The sequence below is a fragment of the Electrona antarctica genome, assembly GCF_951216825.1.
Source record: "Electrona antarctica genome assembly, chromosome: 8".
Classification (NCBI taxonomy): Eukaryota; Metazoa; Chordata; class Actinopteri; order Myctophiformes; family Myctophidae; genus Electrona; species Electrona antarctica.
Genome location: NC_136789.1, coordinates 30,399,040 through 30,421,032, shown reverse-complemented (window position 1 = coordinate 30,421,032; position 21,993 = coordinate 30,399,040). Strand labels below are relative to the sequence as shown.

At 44.6% G+C, this 21,993-nt stretch overlaps 1 protein-coding gene across 1 annotated transcript in view; it reads left to right on the top strand.

Moving 5' to 3' along the window:
* Positions 1 to 21,724, top strand: part of p2rx5 (purinergic receptor P2X, ligand-gated ion channel, 5) — a 42,518-nt gene extending 20,794 nt beyond the window's left edge. The window contains exons 8-12 of the mRNA XM_079507868.1: positions 10,646 to 10,779; positions 11,083 to 11,176; positions 11,347 to 11,412; positions 20,106 to 20,194; positions 21,424 to 21,724. Coding sequence (XP_079363994.1) covers positions 10,646 to 10,779; positions 11,083 to 11,176; positions 11,347 to 11,412; positions 20,106 to 20,194; positions 21,424 to 21,673 — 633 coding nt within the window. The 3' untranslated portion in view covers positions 21,674 to 21,724. The remainder of the gene's footprint in view (positions 1 to 10,645; positions 10,780 to 11,082; positions 11,177 to 11,346; positions 11,413 to 20,105; positions 20,195 to 21,423) is intronic.
* The last annotated feature ends 269 nt before the right edge of the window (positions 21,725 to 21,993 follow it).

Genomic DNA, 21,993 nt, shown 5'->3' with positions numbered 1-21,993 from the left:
CCCGCTGCGTGGCCTGCTGTGTGGCCCGCTCTCCGCTGGCCGCTGCGTGGCCCGCTCTCCGCTGGCCCGCTCTCCGCTGCCCGCTGCGTGGCCCGCTGTGTGGCCCGCTCTCCGCTGGCCGCTGCGTGGCCCGCTGCGTGGCCCGCTGCGTGGCCCGCTCTCCGCTGCCCGCTGCGTGGCCCGCTGTGTGGCCCGCTCTCCGCTGGCCGCTGCGTGGCCCGCTCTCCGCTGGCCGCTGCGTGGCCCGCTCTCCGCTGGCCGCTGCGTGGCCCGCTGCGTGGCCCGCTCTCCGCTGGCCGCTGCGTGGCCCGCTGTGTGGCCCGCTCTCCGCTGGCCGCTGCGTGGCCCGCTCTCCGCTGGCCGCTGCGTGGCCCGCTGCGTGGCCCGCTGCGTGGCCCGCTGCGTGGCCCGCTCTCCGCTGGCCGCTGCGTGGCCCGCTGCGTGACCCGCTCTCCGCTGGCCGCTGCGTGGCCCGCTCTCCGCTGGCCGCTGCGTGGCCCGCTGCGTGGCCCGCTCTCCGCTGGCCGCTGCGTGGCCCGCTGCGTGACCCGCTCTCCGCTGGCCGCTGCGTGGCCCGCTCTCCGCTGGCCGCTGCGTGGCCCGCTGCGTGACCCGCTCTCCGCTGGCCGCTGCGTGGCCCGCTGCGTGACCCGCTCTCCGCTGGCCGCTGCGTGGCCCGCTCTCCGCTGGCCGCTGCGTGGCCCGCTCTCCGCTGGCCGCTGCGTGGCCCGCGCCGCGCTCATGGGACCGGACCTTAGTCTTTTTCAAAAACTATTAGTGGACGTTCAGCATTTCTAGTTGAGGACCCCTGGACTATAGTCCAGTAATAATGTAATTTGACCTCTAACTAATTGCAAAAAAAACAAACTCAACTGATTTTGCATCTTCAATATATCCTGAATAACAGAAAGAAAGTTGCCTGGAATTGTCTGAGGGGAAAGTGTTGAAAATAGCCTGTACAGTATGGCCACCATTGACATCCTATTATAAGGCAATATTTTCTAAATTTCCTTATGCTTTAAGTAGCATGTGACATATCAAACTAGGTTGTTGTCATGATGCTGAAGCCATTCCAAGCATTAGTTTTGCATAAAAACACTCATTGGGCTAAATTTGGCCATAGCAACTTGCCAAAATGTAATGAGGTCAGCACATTTGGGCAAGTTGCTATGGCCAAATTTAGCCCAATGAGTGTTTTATGCAAAATGAATGCTTGGAATGGATTCAGCATCATGAAAACCCCCTAGTTTGATATGTCACATGCTACTTAAAGCATAAGGACATTTAGAAAATATTACCTTATAATAGGATGTCAATGGTGGCCACACTGTACAGGCTATTTTCAACACTTTCCCCTCAGACAATTCCAGGCAACTTTCTTTCTGTTATTCAGGATATATTGAAGATGCAAAATCAGCTGAGTTCGTTTTTTTTGCAATTAGTTAGAGGTTGATCCTGTATTTTCCATAGATTTCCTGTACTACTAGGACATCATCATTCTTTACCACTGTGTAAAAGGAAAAAAGGACTAAATCATATCTTAGTTTTTAATCTACAGTCCCATTGCAAGTTGCTTTACTCTGTCCTCTACCCTGAGCCATCCCACCCTAGTTGCTCTACTCTGTCCTCTACCCTGAGCCGTCCCACCCTAGTTGCTTTACTCTGTCCTCTACCCTGAGCCGTCCCACCCTAGTTGCTTTACTCTGTCCTCTACCCTGAGCCATCCCACCCTAGTTGCTCTACTCTGTCCTCTACCCTGAGCCATCCCACCCTAGCATAAGGACTCTGTCCTCTACCCTGAGCCATCCCACCCTAGCATAAGGACTCTGTCCTCTACCCTGAGCCATCCCACCCTAGTTGCTCTACTCTGTCCTCTACCCTGAGCCATCCCACCCTAGCATAAGGACTCTGTCCTCTACCCTGAGCCATCCCACCCTAGCATAAGGACTCTGTCCTCTACCCTGAGCCATCCCACCCTAGTTGCTCTACTCTGTCCTCTACCCTGAGCCATCCCACCCTAGTTGCTCTACTCTGTCCTCTACCCTGAGCCATCCCACCCTAGCATAAGGACTCTGTCCTCTACCCTGAGCCATCCCACCCTAGCATAAGGACTCTGTCCTCTACCCTGAGCCATCCCACCCTAGTTGCTTTACTCTGTCCTCTACCCTGAGCCATCCCACCCTAGTTGCTCTACTCTGTCCTCTACCCTGAGCCATCCCACCCTAGTTGCTTTACTCTGTCCTCTACCCTGAGCCATCCCACCCTAGTTGCTTTACTCTGTCCTCTACCCTGAGCCATCCCACCCTAGTTGCTCTACTCTGTCCTCTACCCTGAGCCATCCCACCCTAGCATAAGGACTAGGGGTTAACTCTGTCCTCTACCCTGAGCCATCCCACCCTAGCATAAGGACTAGGGGTTAACTCTGTCCTCTACCCTGAGCCATCCCAAGTTGCTTTACTCTGTCCTCTACCCTGAGCCATCCCACCCTAGCATAAGGACTAGGGGTTAACTCTGTCCTCTACCCTGAGCCATCCCAAGTTGCTTTACTCTGTCCTCTACCCTGAGCCATCCCACCCTAGCATAAGGACTAGGGGTTAACTCTGTCCTCTACCCTGAGCCATCCCAAGTTGCTTTACTCTGTCCTCTACCCTGAGCCATCCCACCCTAGTTGCTTTACTCTGTCCTCTACCCTGAGCCATCCCACCCTGCTTTACTCTGTCCTCTACCCTGAGCCATCCCACCCTGCTTTACTCTGTCCTCTACCCTGAGCCATCCCACCCTAGCATAAGGACTAGGGGTTAGGTTGCTCTACTCTGTCCTCTACCCTGAGCCATCCCACCCTAGTTGCTCTACTCTGTCCTCTACCCTGAGCCATCCCTAGTTGCTCTACTCTGTCCGCTACCCTGAGCCATCCCTAGTTGCTCTACTCTGTCCTCTACCCTGAGCCATCCCACCCTAGCATAAGGACTAGGGGTTAGGTTGCTCTACTCTGTCCTCTACCCTGAGCCATCCCACCCTAGCATAAGGACTAGGGGTTAGGTTGGCTGTAGTGAAGTTGGTAGGGGTGTCAAAAAAAATCGATTCGAATTAGAATCGCGATTCCCGTTATGAACGATTCAAAATCGATTCATAATTTCCAATTTAATTAATTCATTATTTTATTATTATTATTTTTATCTGGTTACAGTTACAGGAGTTTTCACTACATGGTGTTTGTGATATGAAATGTAAGCTCACCCTAATCACAGTAAACATCAGGTCTTCAGTCATTTTCAAGTTACTGTAGTATAGTCACTTCAGTTGGCTGGAGTAGATCAATCGAGAATCATTTTGAATAGAGAAGTTTGAATAGAGAAGTTTTTGGATTGAGAATCGAGTTGAATCGACTCGTGACCCCAAGAATCCGAATCGAATTGAATCGAATCGTGGAACACCCAAAGATTCACAGCCCTAGAAGTCGGTCAAATAGAGTAGGCAGGTGTCCGGCGTGGAGTGAGATATTCTGAAGCCAGATTTGAATTTGTAGTTTTTCGTTTTTGTTTTTCTTCTTTTTTGTTTTGTTTTTTTAGATACTTTTCAACCTATTCATTATACTAACCTCTCTATGACCTCTAGAAACAGGGCGGTAGTTACTGGGGTCTAATTTGATTCCTTTTTGACAATGAATGGAGCATTTACGTCATATGTGGCATGGACGGGCACATCGGCTGTTTGGTTAATTATGGGTGGCCGAGGACCTCTTGTGGTTGAGATGAGGTCTCGTATTTTCTTCTAAATATTTTCAAACAATGTTTACATTCTTAACTTAGCTTTAGGATGTTAGGATCATTTTGTGTACATTCTTTATGTTAGTACAGTATTTGTTTTCACTAGGAACGCAAGCGTGTGTCGGCTGTGGTTCTTATTTGAGTTAATAATAGGGGTTGTGTGGCATCAAGGCGCATGCGCAGGCTGGCTGTGGTCAGTCGGAGAAAGTCTACAGAGTGGACGGTCCAGTGTTATATTACCTGCTGCTGCTACTGCTAATACTGCTGCTATTGCTACTACTGAAGCTCATACTAATGCAAAATCAACCACGTGTAGAGTGCACACGGGTCGGTCATAGGAAACTGTACACAGTATAGTTAGAGTGTGTGTGTTTGTGTATGAGTGTGTTTTATAAATAAATGACAAAAGGCAAGTCGTTGTTTATTTAAGTTTAGCAATATTGTGTGGTTGTGTTGGTTGAGTAATACCATTGATGTCCAACTGTAGACTCCCCCATGCGGAGGGCTTTTAGTGAAGCTGATGTTATGTTTTAAGGTTCATAAGTTGGGACCAAAAGCATAGGGAATTTAGTTTCATAATATCCGTACAGTAATATAACAACGACCGACCCGTGTATCAGCTAGTGCACGGAAAGTCAGTGTTATTGCCAAAGAATCGACAAGCGGCCCTGCGGGAGAAGCAAGGCGTTGCTGCGTCGAGGACCTTGTTGTTGTTTTCCCGTGAAGGAGGCGGGAAGACGACTAGAGGGACGCCATTGTTCAGCTCCGGAGGAGCTACGGGAGGAAGCGCCGCTGTTGACGTTAACAGCCCCTGCGAGCAAAGGGAGCGCTCGTGGGAGGACGACGCTCTGTTCATAATAAAGCTTTTATTCACGTGTGTGCTTTGCTTATGACTGTTGCTGGTGGAGGTCGCTGACATTGCCTGTTGTTGCTGCAAAGAACTGCAGAAACTGTGATGAATGCTACCGAGCTAAAGCTAAAACCCACACAACAGCTAACCTGCAAGTGCTCGCTAAAGCTTGTTTTGTACATTGACTTTGCTGGAACCCACGTAATTACTTGTTGCCAAAAAGCTAACCTGGAAATGCTTACAGACATTGACTTTGTTACACAAGTTAGTTGCTACGTTCTATTGCAAAGTATTATGCTACCTTGCTAATAACAATAACATAGCTAACGTGACCACGTCAATCCTGCGACGTCATCTGGAGGTGAACTTTCAACCGGAAGTGATCTGCATCCAGGCAGAGTGGTAGGTCTTACAAGGCGGCCATTTTGAGTGAGGCGAACATTGGAGCGGCACGTACTGACGTATTGACATTTGCAAGTGTACTGAATACTTTTGGCCACTTGGTGTCACTATGGCATCACCAATAGATGCCACAAGAAAGAAACGTTCAAATGCACAGAGAGACCTCACAAAGAAAGTTAACAAGATAGCAGACTCTTTGGACCTTTGTAGTGGGGACGAGCTGAGAGATGAACAAAGGTTTATGAAAGCTTGTTATGATGAATTCTGGGACATCCAGGATGATTTCCTCTGTGCCCTAGAAGAGGATGCAGGTGACCACGCAAAGGAGGTGGCAGAAGTAAAGGAGAAAGGGGAGAGCGGTCGCAAAAGGTATCGTGAGACGATGCAGCAGCTCCAAGAGACATTATGGAAAGACACTGTGTCAGGCCAGTTTAATAAAGTGAAAATTAGCCTGGGAGCCGAATTTGAAAAGGCCAAAGGGCTTTTGCAAAGTGAAATAACAGCATCTCAGTGTGGGGACATGTATGAGCTTTTGGACGCTGCTGTCACAGAACTTGATGGGATAGTAGACAAGTGGGCCCCTTTTGTCCCCAAAGCAGAGGGCGCTGTGTTGCGAGAGTGCGCCAAGGACAATACCCGTGAGATGAAGGACACTGTGAGGGCATTGAAACGCCAAATGCGGGGGAGTCGGGCAGGAAGTGAATATGGAGACACTGCAGAAAAAGTTGTAGATCTCAAGCCTGTGCATGTTGACAACAAGCAGGATTTCACTTTCACCACCAGCCAAAGCGGGGCTGGCGGTCCCTTGCTGGGTGGGCCCCCAGACCTTTCACCTATGCCATCGCTGCAGGGCATGAAGAAGGAGGAGGATTCCAGGTTCCAAGGTATGTCTAGTAGTGGTGGCGGGAGACACGTGCCTGGCACATCTGCCCCAACAAGGGGGGCGGTGGCGCCGAGACTTACACTAGCACCTATGACTCTGCCAAAATTCAGTGGGGATAGGAGGAATTATTACCACTGGAAAGACTATTGGAGGAGAATAGAGTACTTGGCGGAGCCGTCTGGTACTGAGGAGTTGCGTTTTTTCCATCTGCTGGACAGTATCACTGGAGCGGTGAGGAACGACCTTCGATTGGATAACTGTCGTGATTCAGCAGATGTTTTCCGCGTTTTGGAGAGTCGTTATGGAAACGTTGGGCAGATCGTGAATGACATTATCATGGAGGTACAGGAATTCCCAGCAGTGCGTGACAACCAGCCAGGAGAGGTATTGCGGCTAATCCAAACAGTGGAGAGGGCTGTGATGGAGCTGACTGATTTGCAATGCGGGGATGCAATCAACAATCCGTTGGTGGTTTACGCACTCGAAGGGAAGCTACCGCACGAGATGCAACAACGGTGGTTGTTATTTCGGTGCGATCCACAAAATGGCGTGACTGTACAGGATCGGTTTAACAAACTTTTGCATTTCCTTCAGGACCAGACCACGGTCTTAATGGAGATGGTGCAACTGCAGACCAGGCGGCCGGGTTCACAACCGCACACCAAACCGAATGACAGGCCGGGGGGTGGAGCACAAGATAAGCGTGCTTCTACCAGGGCAACGGTGAGCATGGGGAAGAATGGCTCATTGCAAGGTCCCTGTGAAGTGTGTGGAGAGGATGGACACTCAGGACAGTTGTTCCGCTGTAAGATGTTCAAAAAAGCCAGTGCGTCTGACAGGAGGGCCCATGTAGAAACAGCAAAGGCATGTTTCAGATGCCTGGGACCGCACGGTGGGCAGTGCAAACGGAATAACTTTTTGTGCTATAAGGAGGAGTGCAAAAAGGGCAATGCTCTGTCTGATCACCACTATTGGTTGTGCCTTAAGCAAAACTCACAGGGACAATGCGAAGAGGAACAATATGAAGAAGAACAATGCGAGAAGGAGGCGGTTGCAAAAAGAGAGTCCCGTGGCCGAACCAAGGAGATGGAGGCCATGTTTGAGAAGGCAAAACTTACGCCAGAGCAATTGGACATAATTCGGAAAGCTTGCACTAACAAGGTGTCTACAACGGTGTGTGCAGACGGTGATGTGCAAAAGGAGCTGCCAGCCCTCATGATGCTGGTTGAAGTCACAACCAGACGTGGGGACTGGCTGGGTGCACTAATCGATCTGGCCTCGGACACAAACTACATCACCCACAAGGCAGCAGAGGGGCTGGGGCTAGAAGGAGAGCCTGTGAAGCTAGTCGTGCACGGAGTGGGGGGAATGGTATGTGAAGTTGAGACGAAGAAATACCGCGTGTGCTTGAAGGTCTTGAAGAAAGGTGCTTCTTTACCACATGACCACAAAATGACGTGCTACAGTCTGGAAGAAATTGCCAGAATTGACTGTGCAGTTGACCCCAGGCGTCTGGCGGAGCTTTTCCCGGGAGTTAGGCCTGAAGAGCTGAGGCGCCCAAAGGAAGTGGAAATGCTAATTTCAGCCCGTGAAGGGCGCCTTGCACCTCAACGAATGGAGCAGTGCGGTGACCTTGTGCTGTGGGACTCTCCACTGGGGAAGACCGTCAGTGGGACGCATCCCGATTTGTTTGAGAACAGTGAGTTGACGGCAGGGCAGGCGTTGACACATTTCGCCTTGTCCATGAGAGCAGGAGCCGTGAAAGTGGAGGTTCCCCGGTGCTGTCTGGAGCAAAGCGGCATGGAGGTCAAGGTCACGGCTGCATGCAACGCTGTGGTGCCGATGAGCGTGGGCAACGAGCCGGCTGGATGTGTCGCTCCAGTCGTTATGGATGAGGCGGACTGCTTGTCTCAGGTCGGTGCTGGAGTGGAGGTGAGAAGCGTCGTCGTGTCCCTCAGCGACACCCACAGAGAGAGTGGGATCTTAGCGGGGGTTGTAGCCAGTCTCAACACCGGGGGTTTTCACCTTGACCCTTGGGTGCACCAAAGTGGGAGGGACAGAGTTGTAACCCAGCTGGCAGAATCGGATCAGAAGAGCGACTTCATCGACAGCCAGATGGTGTGGAGTGCCGTCCAGGGGGTGGGTTTCTGGTCCCAGACTCTTACCGTGCCTTGTATGGGCAAGTTGCGCGGGGCTGGACCTGTGGCTGACTGGAAGGAAGGAGCTTGCCGGGTTCTAAACGGACCAGTTGAAGCGAAACTGCAGAGAAAAGCTTTCTTTGTAGTTGATGATGGAGAGTGTTCGGTGGTCGACGTCGTGGGGTCCACGCCAGAAGCAGCTGTGGGGTCTCTTGCAGTGGCGTCTGACAGCGGAGAAAATAAACTTTGGGGACTGGGTCTCGAGGGCCAAGTGGTCCTGTCGGGATACGGTGCCTTGGCCAGGCTCTGTGGGGTCGGAGGTTACATGCTCAGAACTGTTCACACCTGGTTGCTTGGCAGGACTGGCGATCAAGAGCAGTGGGAGGAGATGCTCACAGTCAAGGAGCGTGAGGCTTGCTGCCCAAATGAGTGGGTCCTTCTCTGCGACCGTGGTCGTTTCCGTTTGAGTCTTAACTGGGTACACCCACCTGATCCTGATTGAAAACCAACAGTAGATTAGGATTTAGGTCCTCATTGAAACATTGAAATACATTGAAAGACTTTTTGTGTGCATTCATGTTTATTTGTTTTGATTTTATACTAACGGGTAGGCGGCTGAGCTGACCTCCTTCTTTAGGAAAGGTTTAAAGGTTCACTGTTGAGAATAACCTGCGTGCCTTCTTGACATATGCTTGAATTCTTTATGCACAGTTTAGAGATTTGATTATTTTATGGATGCTTTTATTGGTGACTATATCAGTGGGAGTTTGTAGCCTATTCGGTTAGTTAACCTCTAGACTAAGTGGGAGGTGTTTGGTTAATTATGGGTGGCCGAGGACCTCTTGTGGTTGAGATGAGGTCTCGTATTTTCTTCTAAATATTTTCAAACAATGTTTACATTCTTAACTTAGCTTTAGGATGTTAGGATCATTTTGTGTACATTCTTTATGTTAGTACAGTATTTGTTTTCACTAGGAACGCAAGCGTGTGTCGGCTGTGGTTCTTATTTGAGTTAATATCCAAAGGGGTTGTGTGGCATCAAGGCGCATGCGCAGGCTGGCTGTGGTCAGTCGGAGAAAGTCTACAGAGTGGACGGTCCAGTGTTATATTACCTGCTGCTGCTACTGCTAATACTGCTGCTATTGCTACTACTGAAGCTCATACTAATGCAAAATCAACCACGTGTAGAGTGCACACGGGTCGGTCATAGGAAACTGTACACAGTATAGTTAGAGTGTGTGTGTTTGTGTATGAGTGTGTTTTATAAATAAATGACAAAAGGCAAGTCGTTGTTTATTTAAGTTTAGCAATATTGTGTGGTTGTGTTGGTTGAGTAATACCATTGATGTCCAACTGTAGACTCCCCCATGCGGAGGGCTTTTAGTGAAGCTGATGTTATGTTTTAAGGTTCATAAGTTGGGACCAAAAGCATAGGGAATTTAGTTTCATAATATCCGTACATCGGCTATTTCTGTCCTACACAAAGACTAAATTCCCATTGACAATGAATGGAGAATTTCCGTCATAATGTGACTGAGCAAATAGACATGTTTACGTCATGATAATGTATCATGATAATGTGTTCCTCATAGGAATAGACTATGTGACAACCAGGTATAGTCTGGTGACCACCGGAGAGACGGGTGACAGCCAGAATGTAGACGGTACCCTGGGAGTAGTATGGGTTAGCGCCCCAGCCTGAATCCTCCGTCAGGAGGAAGCCCATAAAACCTTCGGTGGGCAGGAGGGCCATTCGAGCCGCAAGCGGAGCCGGCAGTACCACCGTTGCCCAGGTGGAGCCTGCAGAACCATTGCGGCTCAAGAAACCACCACTCCTGAATGTGTGTCTGGTGCTGGGAGTCTGGTGCAACGCACAGGTCCTCGCTGTACTCCTGGTGAGAGCAGGAGTGGACCTGGTGAGACGTAGGAGGGGCTCGGACAAGAGTCAACCCACAGAGCCTAGTCCCTCCACATGCCAGAATTGTACCTCCCAGTCCCGGCAGAGTAGTTCCGGAGTGGATCCAAAGGATTGTGTGGCCCTGGTCTTTCCATAGTGGGTCTGATCGAGGGTAGCTACTGGGACGTAAGTCGGGACTTGATCACCCCGGCTGGGTCACCCGAGTGAGGGGTATGATGTTCGCGAGACCCGAAACCCCGATGACCTTGGGATACATCACTGAGGATACGTCTATAGTGCATCCAAGCGATGTACAGTATTTTCGTTCTATGATGATACGGGTGTGATTTTTATACAGAGGGGTGAATTTTGCGGGATGTGCCTCTGGCTGATGGAGAGGTTTGTTATGTGGGCAATGAATGGAGCAATAGAGGGGGAGGGGGGTCTGCGTCTCTGAGGAATTTGGACGGCATAGGTGTGATTTTTATACAGAGGGGTGACTCTCAGTCTCTCACTAGTTTGAAATCCTGTGGGATGTGCCTCTGGCTGATGGAGCGGTTTGTTATGTGGGCAATGAATGGAGCAATAGAGGGGGAGGGGGTGGGGGGGGGTCTGTGTCTCTGAGAGATTTGGACGGAATATTGTCGTGGCCAGTGGCCTTGTTTTGCACGCTAACGTCTCTCTCTCTCTCTCTCTCTCCCCCCCCAGGGTGGTTCAGTCGGCATTCTTATCGAGTGGAACTGCGATCTGGATAAGGATTACTCACAGTGTAATCCACAGTATAGTTTTACACGTTTGGACATGAACCTGAACAACTCTGTCACGTCGGGATACAATTTCAGGTAGATATATTTTCCTATGCTGTGTATGTGTATTTTAGTACATAGAAGATAGAGTACAGTATTTGATCAACCCATTTTGACCTGAGATCAGATTCTAAAAATGTCTTCTACATCCTGACAGTTTTCTGAAAAAGCTATGTTTCTGTCAGTCGTTCTTCGATTTTTCCAAAATAGCAGATCTACAAGCTATGAGCTTGTAGATCTGCTATTTTTCAATAGCTAAAGCATAACATAATGCTAACACCAAAAGGGGTTCCCGCCTAGAATGGGTTAACTTGATTTCCATGAATGATTTCCCCCCAGATATGCCAGATACTATAAAGACGAAAATGGTGAAAGCTACCGGACTTTGTATAAAGTGTTTGGGATTCGCTTCGATATAATGATCAATGGAAAGGTACAGTAGGACAGTGATTTTAACTTTCTTTCTTTAGAATGAGTAGAGACGTTTTGGTGTTGACATTTAACTTTCTTTCTTTAGAATGAGTAGAGACGTTTTGGTTTCTTTCTTTAGAATGAGTAGAGACGTTTTGGTGTTGACATTTCAATCTTTTGCTGTTTTTTCAGGCTGGGAAATTCAGTATCGTTCCTACATTAATTGCCCTTGGGTCTGGCCTTGCTTTGATGGGAGCAGTGAGTATTGAAATATTCAATTTACTGTATATACCAGTGTGTGTTTGTCCAATCACTCCCAAAGTTTAAGATAACACAAGAAGGGGTCTTTTTTTCCTTTTTGTTTTTAACCCATTTTGCCCTGACGTCATTTTGCCCTGACGTCCTTGACATTTTTATGTCAAGGACCCCCAAAAATATTTCATTGGTCGCCGACCGCCATATGAAAATATGTTGTTCCAGGGACCCCCCCAGAAGCAAAGATTTGAGTTCAAAATGTTTGCTCTGAAAGAATATATTCAAACATTTGGGCCACATTTTCACGATTTTTCAAAAATAGCAGACCTTCAAGCTCGTAGCGCGGCACTCGGTGCTGCGCTATGAGCTTGTAGATCTGCTATTTTTCAATAGCTAAAGCATAACATAATGCTTAAAACACCAACAGGGTGCCCAAAATGGGTTAATGACTCAATGTTTATTACTTTTTCTAATTTTACACAGAAACATTAAACGAAAACTTTAAATACAAGAATCGGGCATACAAATAGACCGCAAATGAAACAAAAACTAAAGAAAGAAGTCAATGGAATGCTCTATATGGGTCAGGGGATCTTAGTATAATCTTATCTGACAGAAGGAATTGACTTTAAAGAAACACGTTTTTTCTGTTTTTTGACGTTTGTTTCTGAACAAATATCAAATATTGGTTCACTTTTCTAATATTCTAGCCCACAAAAGAAATCTGGACCATGCTTAAATTTTCGGACCGAACCTTGGTATTTTGGCATAACCTGATCAACTGTATGAATTGAATTTTAAAAAAACACATTTTTTCTGTTTTTTGACATTTGTTTCTGAACAAACATCAAATATTGGTTCATTTTTCCAATTTTCTAGCACATACAAAATATCAGGACAATGCTCCAATTTCTGATTGTATCGACCCGTTTGCCGGGATCTTAGTATAATCTGATCGACAATAGGAATTGAGTGGACCACAAGTGTTCTGTTTTCTGATGTTTATTTCAGAACAAACATCAAACATTGGGTCATTTTCCCAATTTTCTAACCCACAAAAAAATCAGGATAATGTCATTCGTATTTTACCATTATTTGATTTTGAACTGACAATGGTAAGAGCTTTTTAAAAAAAAATCTATTTCTTAAATTTTCACCCCAGTACAAAAAGCAAAACATAGGCCCAATATTCAATTTTCTAGCCCACAAAGAAATCATCATCATCATTGTCACTTAGGTCACATGGTCTTCAACTTCACAATAAAAGCTGTGGTCTAGTCAGCGGACAGGCAGGCAGGCAGACAGGCAGGCAGACAGGCAGGTAGACAGGCACAGACAGACAGACAGACAGACACTTAGAACATTGACATACAGTTTTATACCTCAATGCCATACACTAGGCTATAATAATAATAAAATATATATATATATATATTTATTTTTTCCAGATTTTTTTGCGGCTTTCGCCTTATCTAACTATAAATGCACCACGTGTGTACGTGTGTGTGTGTGTGTGTGTGTGTGTGTGTGTGCCTGCCTGCCTGCGTGCGTGCGTGCGTGCGTGCGTGCGTGCGTGCGTGCGTGCGTACGTACGTAACTCGACAACCCTTTGCCCCACCAACTTCCATCCATGAGTCAGTGGCATGCACCGTTGTCCAGAAACACCACAAAAGGCTCTGGTCATGCTCTGCCAGTGGACCTAATGAGGCCAAGTCCCCTAACCTGTGTAATTTCCAGCCTCTGCCTCAACCAATTGATTGCCATGGCAACCCCACACCTGCCAATTGATTACTTAACCAGTTTGCACTCTTCAAATGAACCCTTACGGATCAATTTGGTTCCATTTATACTCTCTCAAGTTAAATCAACACTCTGGGTGCTATCATTCAGTTTATTTTATAACACAAGGCGAAAATGACATGGGTCAATATATGAAGAATTGACCCTGACTCATTGACCCTAAGCTCATATGTATCTTAGACCAGTCTTAGGCAGCAGATATGGGAATGACACGTACCGTATCCCCCTCACCAGTGACCATGCAGCTGTTTGGTGCAAGGAATCGGATATCACATTTTCTAACTCAAAATAAAAGTTTACAGAAAAGAGGTTACTCTAGGTCTAGGGTATAGGTGACAAAAAAATGGGAAAAAACAATAGTCTGGTTTCCTACAGCAACCACACTAATAATCATTATTTATTATTATTATTACTTTTATTATTTTTATTATTATAGCGACCGTAGGTCGCAGTTTATACTATGAAAACCTGCATCTCGTGTCCGTCATGCCTCAAGACATGCTCCATGCATATATGGCCAGTACAGAATTAATTCCATATTTGTGCTGACCTCATCAAACCCTTAGATCTCCATATATGGACCTGACCTGTTCTGACATTCCATATGTTGATCTGACCTCATCAAACTCGCTCCATATATGGCACGTGTCATGGAGAAGACTGGATCACCTAGATCTGCATATATGGACCCGGCCAGTAACCTGACCTCATAGACACCACCATAGATTTATAGTTGAACTCCTGCTTTTTAACTGTGCAGTATAGAAGCTCTTTGCCCTTCTCACCCTCAGGGCGTCTTACTGGTAATTATTATTATTGGCTGGTAATCCAGTCTGGCAGTGTGCCGCGGGTTCGACTCCCGATCCCGACGGCCTTTACTGCATGATCACCCCCCCATCTCTCTCCCCATTTCCTGTCAGCCTACCTATCCCTCTATTAAAAAATCACACCCGTGTAAAGTGAGGGGCACTAATATATTAAAGTCTAACTCATGTTGATTAGGTGATGTAATGGTGATGACGTAAAACAGTGCAAACACAAACATTAAACGCCATTAACAATAAAGAGACAATATGACGTAATAAGGCACATTATGACGTAAATGTTCCCTTCATTGTCAATGGCGTTTACAAAACAAACATTAAATTATAGACAAACATTAGCGCCCCTCAAACTAGACCTGTACGTGCCCGCTGGCCACCGGCCTACTTGGGAACGATGCAACTTGGGTACCTAATAATATGCGTTGTCATAGCACCTGTTTTATCTGTCTGTGCCCCTTTTGTGCCCATACTGTATATGGAGATCTCCGTAGTAGGCAATACCCGTTGTCATAGCACCCATTTGCCACATGGAGATCTCTGTATATGTCTGTCTGCCTGTGTCTGAAGAGTGCAAACTGACTGTGAAAAGTGGACTGGTTAAGTAATCAATTGGCAGGTGTGGGGTTGCCATGGCAATCAATTGGTTGAGGCAGAGGCTGGAAATTACACAGGTTAGGGGACTTGGCCTCATTAGGCCTCACACACACACACACACACACACACACACACACACACACACACACATGCACGTGCATTTATAATTAAGGCGAAAGCCGCAAAAAATATCTGGAAAAAATATATATATCTTTATTATTATTATTATTATTATTATTATTATTATTATTATTATTATTATTATTATTATTATTATTATTATTATTATTATAGCCTAGTGTATGGCATTGAGGTATACAACTGTATGTCAATGTTCTAAGCATCTGTCTGTCTGTGCCTGTCTGCCTGCCTGTCTGCCTGCCTGCCTGCCTGTCCGCTGACTAGACCACAGCTTTTATTGTGAAGTTAAAGACCATGTGACCTAAGTGACAATGATGATGATGATTTGTTAGTGGGCTAGAAAATTGAATATTGGGCCTATTTTTTGCTTTTTGTACTGGGGTGGACATTTAAGAAATAGATTTTTTTTTAAAGCTCTTACCATTGTCAGTTCAAAATCAAATAATGGTAAAATACGAATGACATTTTACTGATTTTTTTTTATGTTGATGTTTGTTCTGAAATAAACATCAGAAAACAGAGAACACTTGTGGTCCACTCAATTCCTATTGTCGATCAGATTATACTAAGATCCCGGCAAACGGGTCGATACAATCAGAAATTGGAGCATTGTCCTGATATTTTGTATGTGCTAGAAAATTGGAAAAATGAACCAATATTTGATGTTTGTTCAGAAACAAATGTCAAAAAACAGAAAAAAAATGTTTTTTTTTAATTCAATTCCTACAGTTGATCAGGTTATGCCAAAATACCAAGGTTCGGTCCGAAAATTGAAGCATGGTCCAGATTTATTTTGTGGGCTAGAATATTAGAAAAGTGAACCAATATTTGATATTTGTTCAGAAACAAACATCAAAAAACAGAAAAAACGTGTTTCTTTAAAGTCAATTCCTTCTGTCAGATAAGATTATACTAAGATCCCCTGACCGTATCGACCCGTTTGCCGGGATCTTAGTATAATCTGATCGACAATAGGAATTGAGTGGACCACAAGTGTTCTCTGTTTTCTGATGTTTATTTCAGAACAAACATCAACATAAAAAAAAATCAGTAAAATGTCATTCGTATTTTACCATTATTTGATTTTGAACTGACAATGGTAAGAGCTTTAAAAAAAAATCTATTTCTTAAATGTCCACCCCAGTACAAAAAGCAAAAAATAGGCCCAATATTCAATTTTCTAGCCCACTAACAAATCATCATCATCATTGTCACTTAGGTCACATGGTCTTTAACTTCACAATAAAAGCTGTGGTCTAGTCAGCGGACAGGCAGGCAGGCAGGCAGACAGGCAGGCAGACAGGCACAGACAGACAGATGCTTAGAACATTGACATACAGTTGTATACCTCAATGCCATACACTAGGCTATAATAATAATAATAATAATAATAATAATAATAATAATAATAATAATAATAATAATAATAATAATAATAATAATAAAGATATATATATTTTTTCCAGATATTTTTTGCGGCTTTCGCCTTAATTATAAATGCACGTGCATGTGTGTGTGTGTGTGTGTGTGTGTGTGTGTGTGTGTGTGTGTGTGAGGCCTAATGAGGCCAAGTCCCCTAACCTGTGTAATTTCCAGCCTCTGCCTCAACCAATTGATTGCCATGGCAACCCCACACCTGCCAATTGATTACTTAACCAGTCCACTTTTCACAGTCAGTTTGCACTCTTCAGACACAGGCAGACAGACATATACAGAGATCTCCATGTGGCAAATGGGTGCTATGACAACGGGTATTGCCTACTACGGAGATCTCCATATACAGTATGGGCACAAAAGGGGCACAGACAGATAAAACAGGTGCTATGACAACGCATATTATTAGGTACCCAAGTTGCATCGTTCCCAAGTAGGCCGGTGGCCAGCGGGCACGTACAGGTCTAGTTTGAGGGGCGCTAATGTTTGTCTATAATTTAATGTTTGTTTTGTAAACGCCATTGACAATGAAGGGAACATTTACGTCATAATGTGCCTTATTACGTCATATTGTCTCTTTATTGTTAATGGCGTTTAATGTTTGTGTTTGCACTGTTTTACGTCATCACCATTACATCACCTAATCAACATGAGTTAGACTTTAATATATTAGTGCCCCTCACTTTACACGGGTGTGATTTTTTAATAGAGGGATAGGTAGGCTGACAGGAAATGGGGAGAGAGATGGGGGGGTGATCATGCAGTAAAGGCCGTCGGGATCGGGAGTCGAACCCGCGGCACACTGCCAGACTGGATTACCAGCCAATAATAATAATTACCAGTAAGACGCCCTGAGGGTGAGAAGGGCAAAGAGCTTCTATACTGCACAGTTAAAAAGCAGGAGTTCAACTATAAATCTATGGTGGTGTCTATGAGGTCAGGTTACTGGCCGGGTCCATATATGCAGATCTAGGTGATCCAGTCTTCTCCATGACACGTGCCATATATGGAGCGAGTTTGATGAGGTCAGATCAACATATGGAATGTCAGAACAGGTCAGGTCCATATATGGAGATCTAAGGGTTTGATGAGGTCAGCACAAATATGGAATTAATTCTGTACTGGCCATATATGCATGGAGCATGTCTTGAGGCATGACGGACACGAGATGCAGGTTTTCATAGTATAAACTGCGACCTACGGTCGCTATAATAATAAAAATAATAAAAGTAATAATAATAATAAATAATGATTATTAGTGTGGTTGCTGTAGGAAACCAGACTATTGTTTTTTCCCATTTTTTTGTCACCTATACCCTAGACCTAGAGTAACCTCTTTTCTGTAAACTTTTATTTTGAGTTAGAAAATGTGATATCCGATTCCTTGCACCAAACAGCTGCATGGTCACTGGTGAGGGGGATACGGTACGTGTCATTCCCATATCTGCTGCCTAAGACTGGTCTAAGATACATATGAGCTTAGGGTCAATGAGTCAGGGTCAATTCTTCATATATTGACCCATGTCATTTTCGCCTTGTGTTATAAAATAAACTGAATGATAGCACCCAGAGTGTTGATTTAACTTGAGAGAGTATAAATGGAACCAAATTGATCCGTAAGGGTTCATTTGAAGAGTGCAAACTGGTTAAGTAATCAATTGGCAGGTGTGGGGTTGCCATGGCAATCAATTGGTTGAGGCAGAGGCTGGAAATTACACAGGTTAGGGGACTTGGCCTCATTAGGTCCACTGGCAGAGCATGACCAGAGCCTTTTGTGGTGTTTCTGGACAACGGTGCATGCCACTGACTCATGGATGGAAGTTGGTGGGGCAAAGGGTTGTCGAGTTACGTACGTACGCACGCACGCACGCACGCACGCACGCACGCACGCACGCACGCAGGCAGGCAGGCACACACACACACACACACACACACACACACGTACACACGTGGTGCATTTATAGTTAGATAAGGCGAAAGCCGCAAAAAAATCTGGAAAAAATAAATATATATATATATATATTTTATTATTATTATAGCCTAGTGTATGGCATTGAGGTATAAAACTGTATGTCAATGTTCTAAGTGTCTGTCTGTCTGTCTGTCTGTGCCTGTCTACCTGCCTGTCTGCCTGCCTGTCTGCCTGCCTGCCTGTCCGCTGACTAGACCACAGCTTTTATTGTGAAGTTGAAGACCATGTGACCTAAGTGACAATGATGATGATGATTTCTTTGTGGGCTAGAAAATTGAATATTGGGCCTATGTTTTGCTTTTTGTACTGGGGTGAAAATTTAAGAAATAGATTTTTTTTTAAAAAGCTCTTACCATTGTCAGTTCAAAATCAAATAATGGTAAAATACGAATGACATTATCCTGATTTTTTTGTGGGTTAGAAAATTGGGAAAATGACCCAATGTTTGATGTTTGTTCTGAAATAAACATCAGAAAACAGAACACTTGTGGTCCACTCAATTCCTATTGTCGATCAGATTATACTAAGATCCCGGCAAACGGGTCGATACAATCAGAAATTGGAGCATTGTCCTGATATTTTGTATGTGCTAGAAAATTGGAAAAATGAACCAATATTTGATGTTTGTTCAGAAACAAATGTCAAAAAACAGAAAAAATGTGTTTTTTTAAAATTCAATTCATACAGTTGATCAGGTTATGCCAAAATACCAAGGTTCGGTCCGAAAATTTAAGCATGGTCCAGATTTCTTTTGTGGGCTAGAATATTAGAAAAGTGAACCAATATTTGATATTTGTTCAGAAACAAACGTCAAAAAACAGAAAAAACGTGTTTCTTTAAAGTCAATTCCTTCTGTCAGATAAGATTATACTAAGATCCCCTGACCGATACAATCAGAAATTGGAGCATTGTCCTGATATTTTGTATGTGCTAGAAAATTGGAAAAATGAACCAATATTTGATGTTTGTTCAGAAACAAATGTCAAAAAACAGAAAAAAAATGTTTTTTTTTAATTCAATTCCTACAGTTGATCAGGTTATGCCAAAATACCAAGGTTCGGTCCGAAAATTGAAGCATGGTCCAGATTTATTTTGTGGGCTAGAATATTAGAAAAGTGAACCAATATTTGATATTTGTTCAGAAACAAACATCAAAAAACAGAAAAAACGTGTTTCTTTAAAGTCAATTCCTTCTGTCAGATAAGATTATACTAAGATCCCCTGACCTATATGAGTTGTTCTGTAGTCTGTAAATATGGTTTCTGATCAAAATTGCATTCCTAGCACATCTATCTTATTTGGGTTTTCTTTTAAATCCCTTCTTAACATATCTTTTTTTATTAAAAGGACTTGCCATAATTTGATTCCATTTAATAATGTTTTTATTTATCACTTAACTTATATTTTACTTTATATTAACCCATTTTGGGCGGGAACCCCTTTTGGTGTTTTTAAGCGTTACGTTATACTTTAGCTATTGAAAAATAGCAGACCTACAAGCTCATGAGCTCATGAGCTTGTAGGTCTGCTATTTTTTAAAAGTCATGAAAATGTGGTGCAAATCTGAATATATATTTTTTTAACTCAAATCTTTGCTTCTTGGGGGGCGTCCCTGGAACAACATATTTTCAGACGGGGGTCGGCGGCCAATTACATATATTTTTTGGGGTCCTTGACATGAAATATTGAGAACCACTGATACAGACACATGAGGTATTTCAGAAAACCATCAGGATTTAGAAGACATTTTTTTAAATTTCGACGTCAGGCCTAAATGGGTTAAGTCGTGTTTTTATTCTGCTGCTGAATCGATTTAACATTTTCTTTTCAGTTTTATGCAAAGCACTTTTGTTTTGCAAATAAAGTTAATTATCATTGGCTCGCAAACACTACAGTAGGGTTTTAAATGTCAACACTGTTCCTTTCTCCAGGGAGCCTTTGCGTGTGAACTGATCCTGCTCTACATGATGAACACAAGCTCCTTCTACCGAGAGAGGAAGTTCGAAGTCATCGATTTCAAGTATGACTCAGTGGTGTTTGAAAAGACATGCGAACAAGATGAAGCCATACAGTAAAACCTCAGTGTTCATTAAAGATGGAATACCGTGATCCCCCCCCCCCCAAAAAAAAAACATGATCATCAGGTACTATGATAATACTAGGAGAAAGATTGTTTTTGGCTTGGTCTTCAACCAGCCAAAATTCTCACATGTCTCCCCCCCCTTCTCCGCTCCCTCCATTGGCTCCCGGTCGCTGCCCGCACAGAATACAAAACTCTGATGCTGGCATTCAAAGCAACCAAAGGTATGGCGCCCCCATATCTTGCAAGTATGATCAAACCCTACAAACCCTCCCGCGCACTCAGATCAGCCAACGCAGGGAAGCTGGAAGTACCCTCACTAAAAACGCCGGGACAACGCTATACACGTCCCAAACTCTTCTCCCTTCGTTCTGGCTCCAAAACTATGGAATGCACTTCCCATGCACTTCCCAATCTTCCGCCATAGTCTGAAAACCCACCTTTTCAGACTCCATCATGGCCCGTAGCACTTACCCTAGCCCCTTAGATAGCACTTTTTGTAGACTTAGATAGCATTTTATACAGACTTATAGCATGTGATGTAGACAGCACTAGGATTGCATTGTATGTAGTCATAGCACTTTATAGTATATATGTATAGTTTATATGTATAGTTTCATTATTATATAGATATTCCACTGTTACGTTCTTAGCTTACGCATGTTTCATGAAAACTACTTTTTATGTATGTGATGTATTGCCATGCTTTTTTGTTCTTGCTTAATGTAAGTCGCTCTGGATTAAGAGCGTCTGCTAAATGCCTAAATTGTAATTGTAAATTGTAAAAAAAGTGTACAGAAAGTGTTTCACCTGAACTGAAGCCTCACGCACAGCTGTTGTATGATAAAGGGGGAGGGGTTAGGGGAGGAGATGATATTGTGATGTCACTATATCACTGTCATTTCGATTGGGCCTTTTGACTTTCAGCTTTCAGGAAGAAACCAAAAATACACATTGAAGACATATTTCAATATCCTAACCACACCTGGCCGGGGGTCTATTAAGAGTAATGTTAACTCCATAGACAAAAAATCGCGGCTCTCCATCTTTATCAATTCCAAACAAACTGAGAATGTAACCAAAATGTAACCCATTGCATTTTGTACACGCTCAGAGTCGAATTGACACGCGTTGCTTTTCTGTAAACCTGAAAGGATGTACTTTGACAGGAAAGAGATGGACCGGGCTAACTCCAAGCACAAGACGGGCCACCGCAACAAAAAGTCCAGGAAACAGGCGGAGGACCCCAACTCGCTGAAGGACGAGGCAGCCCACGACGCGTCTCCCTCTTCGGACACCGAGCCGGAGAAACAGCCCACTATTCCTCGTAACACCGGACAGCGGTACTCTGCCGTTATCACACAGCCTGGCGGCGGAGAGGCCAAACAGCAGCATCTCACTTTCGCGCCCAACACTTAACAGCTGATGAACAACCGCGGCGGTCCCTATACTGTGTGTACAGTGTTAATATTAGGCAGTGGTGGAAAGTAACTAAGTACTGTACCTAAGTACAATTTTTGAGGTGTTTGTACTTTTACTTGAGCATTTTCAATTTCCAATACTTTTACTTCTACTACATCTCAGAGGCGAATATTGTACTTTTACTCCGCAACATTAATTTGACAGCTTTAGTTACTTCGTAGATTTGGATTATTATTTATAAGGCATACATTGCCCACTTCAGCCCTATAAACATTTTGGCCATTTGAAAATAGCCGGTCTACAAGCTCACAATGCGT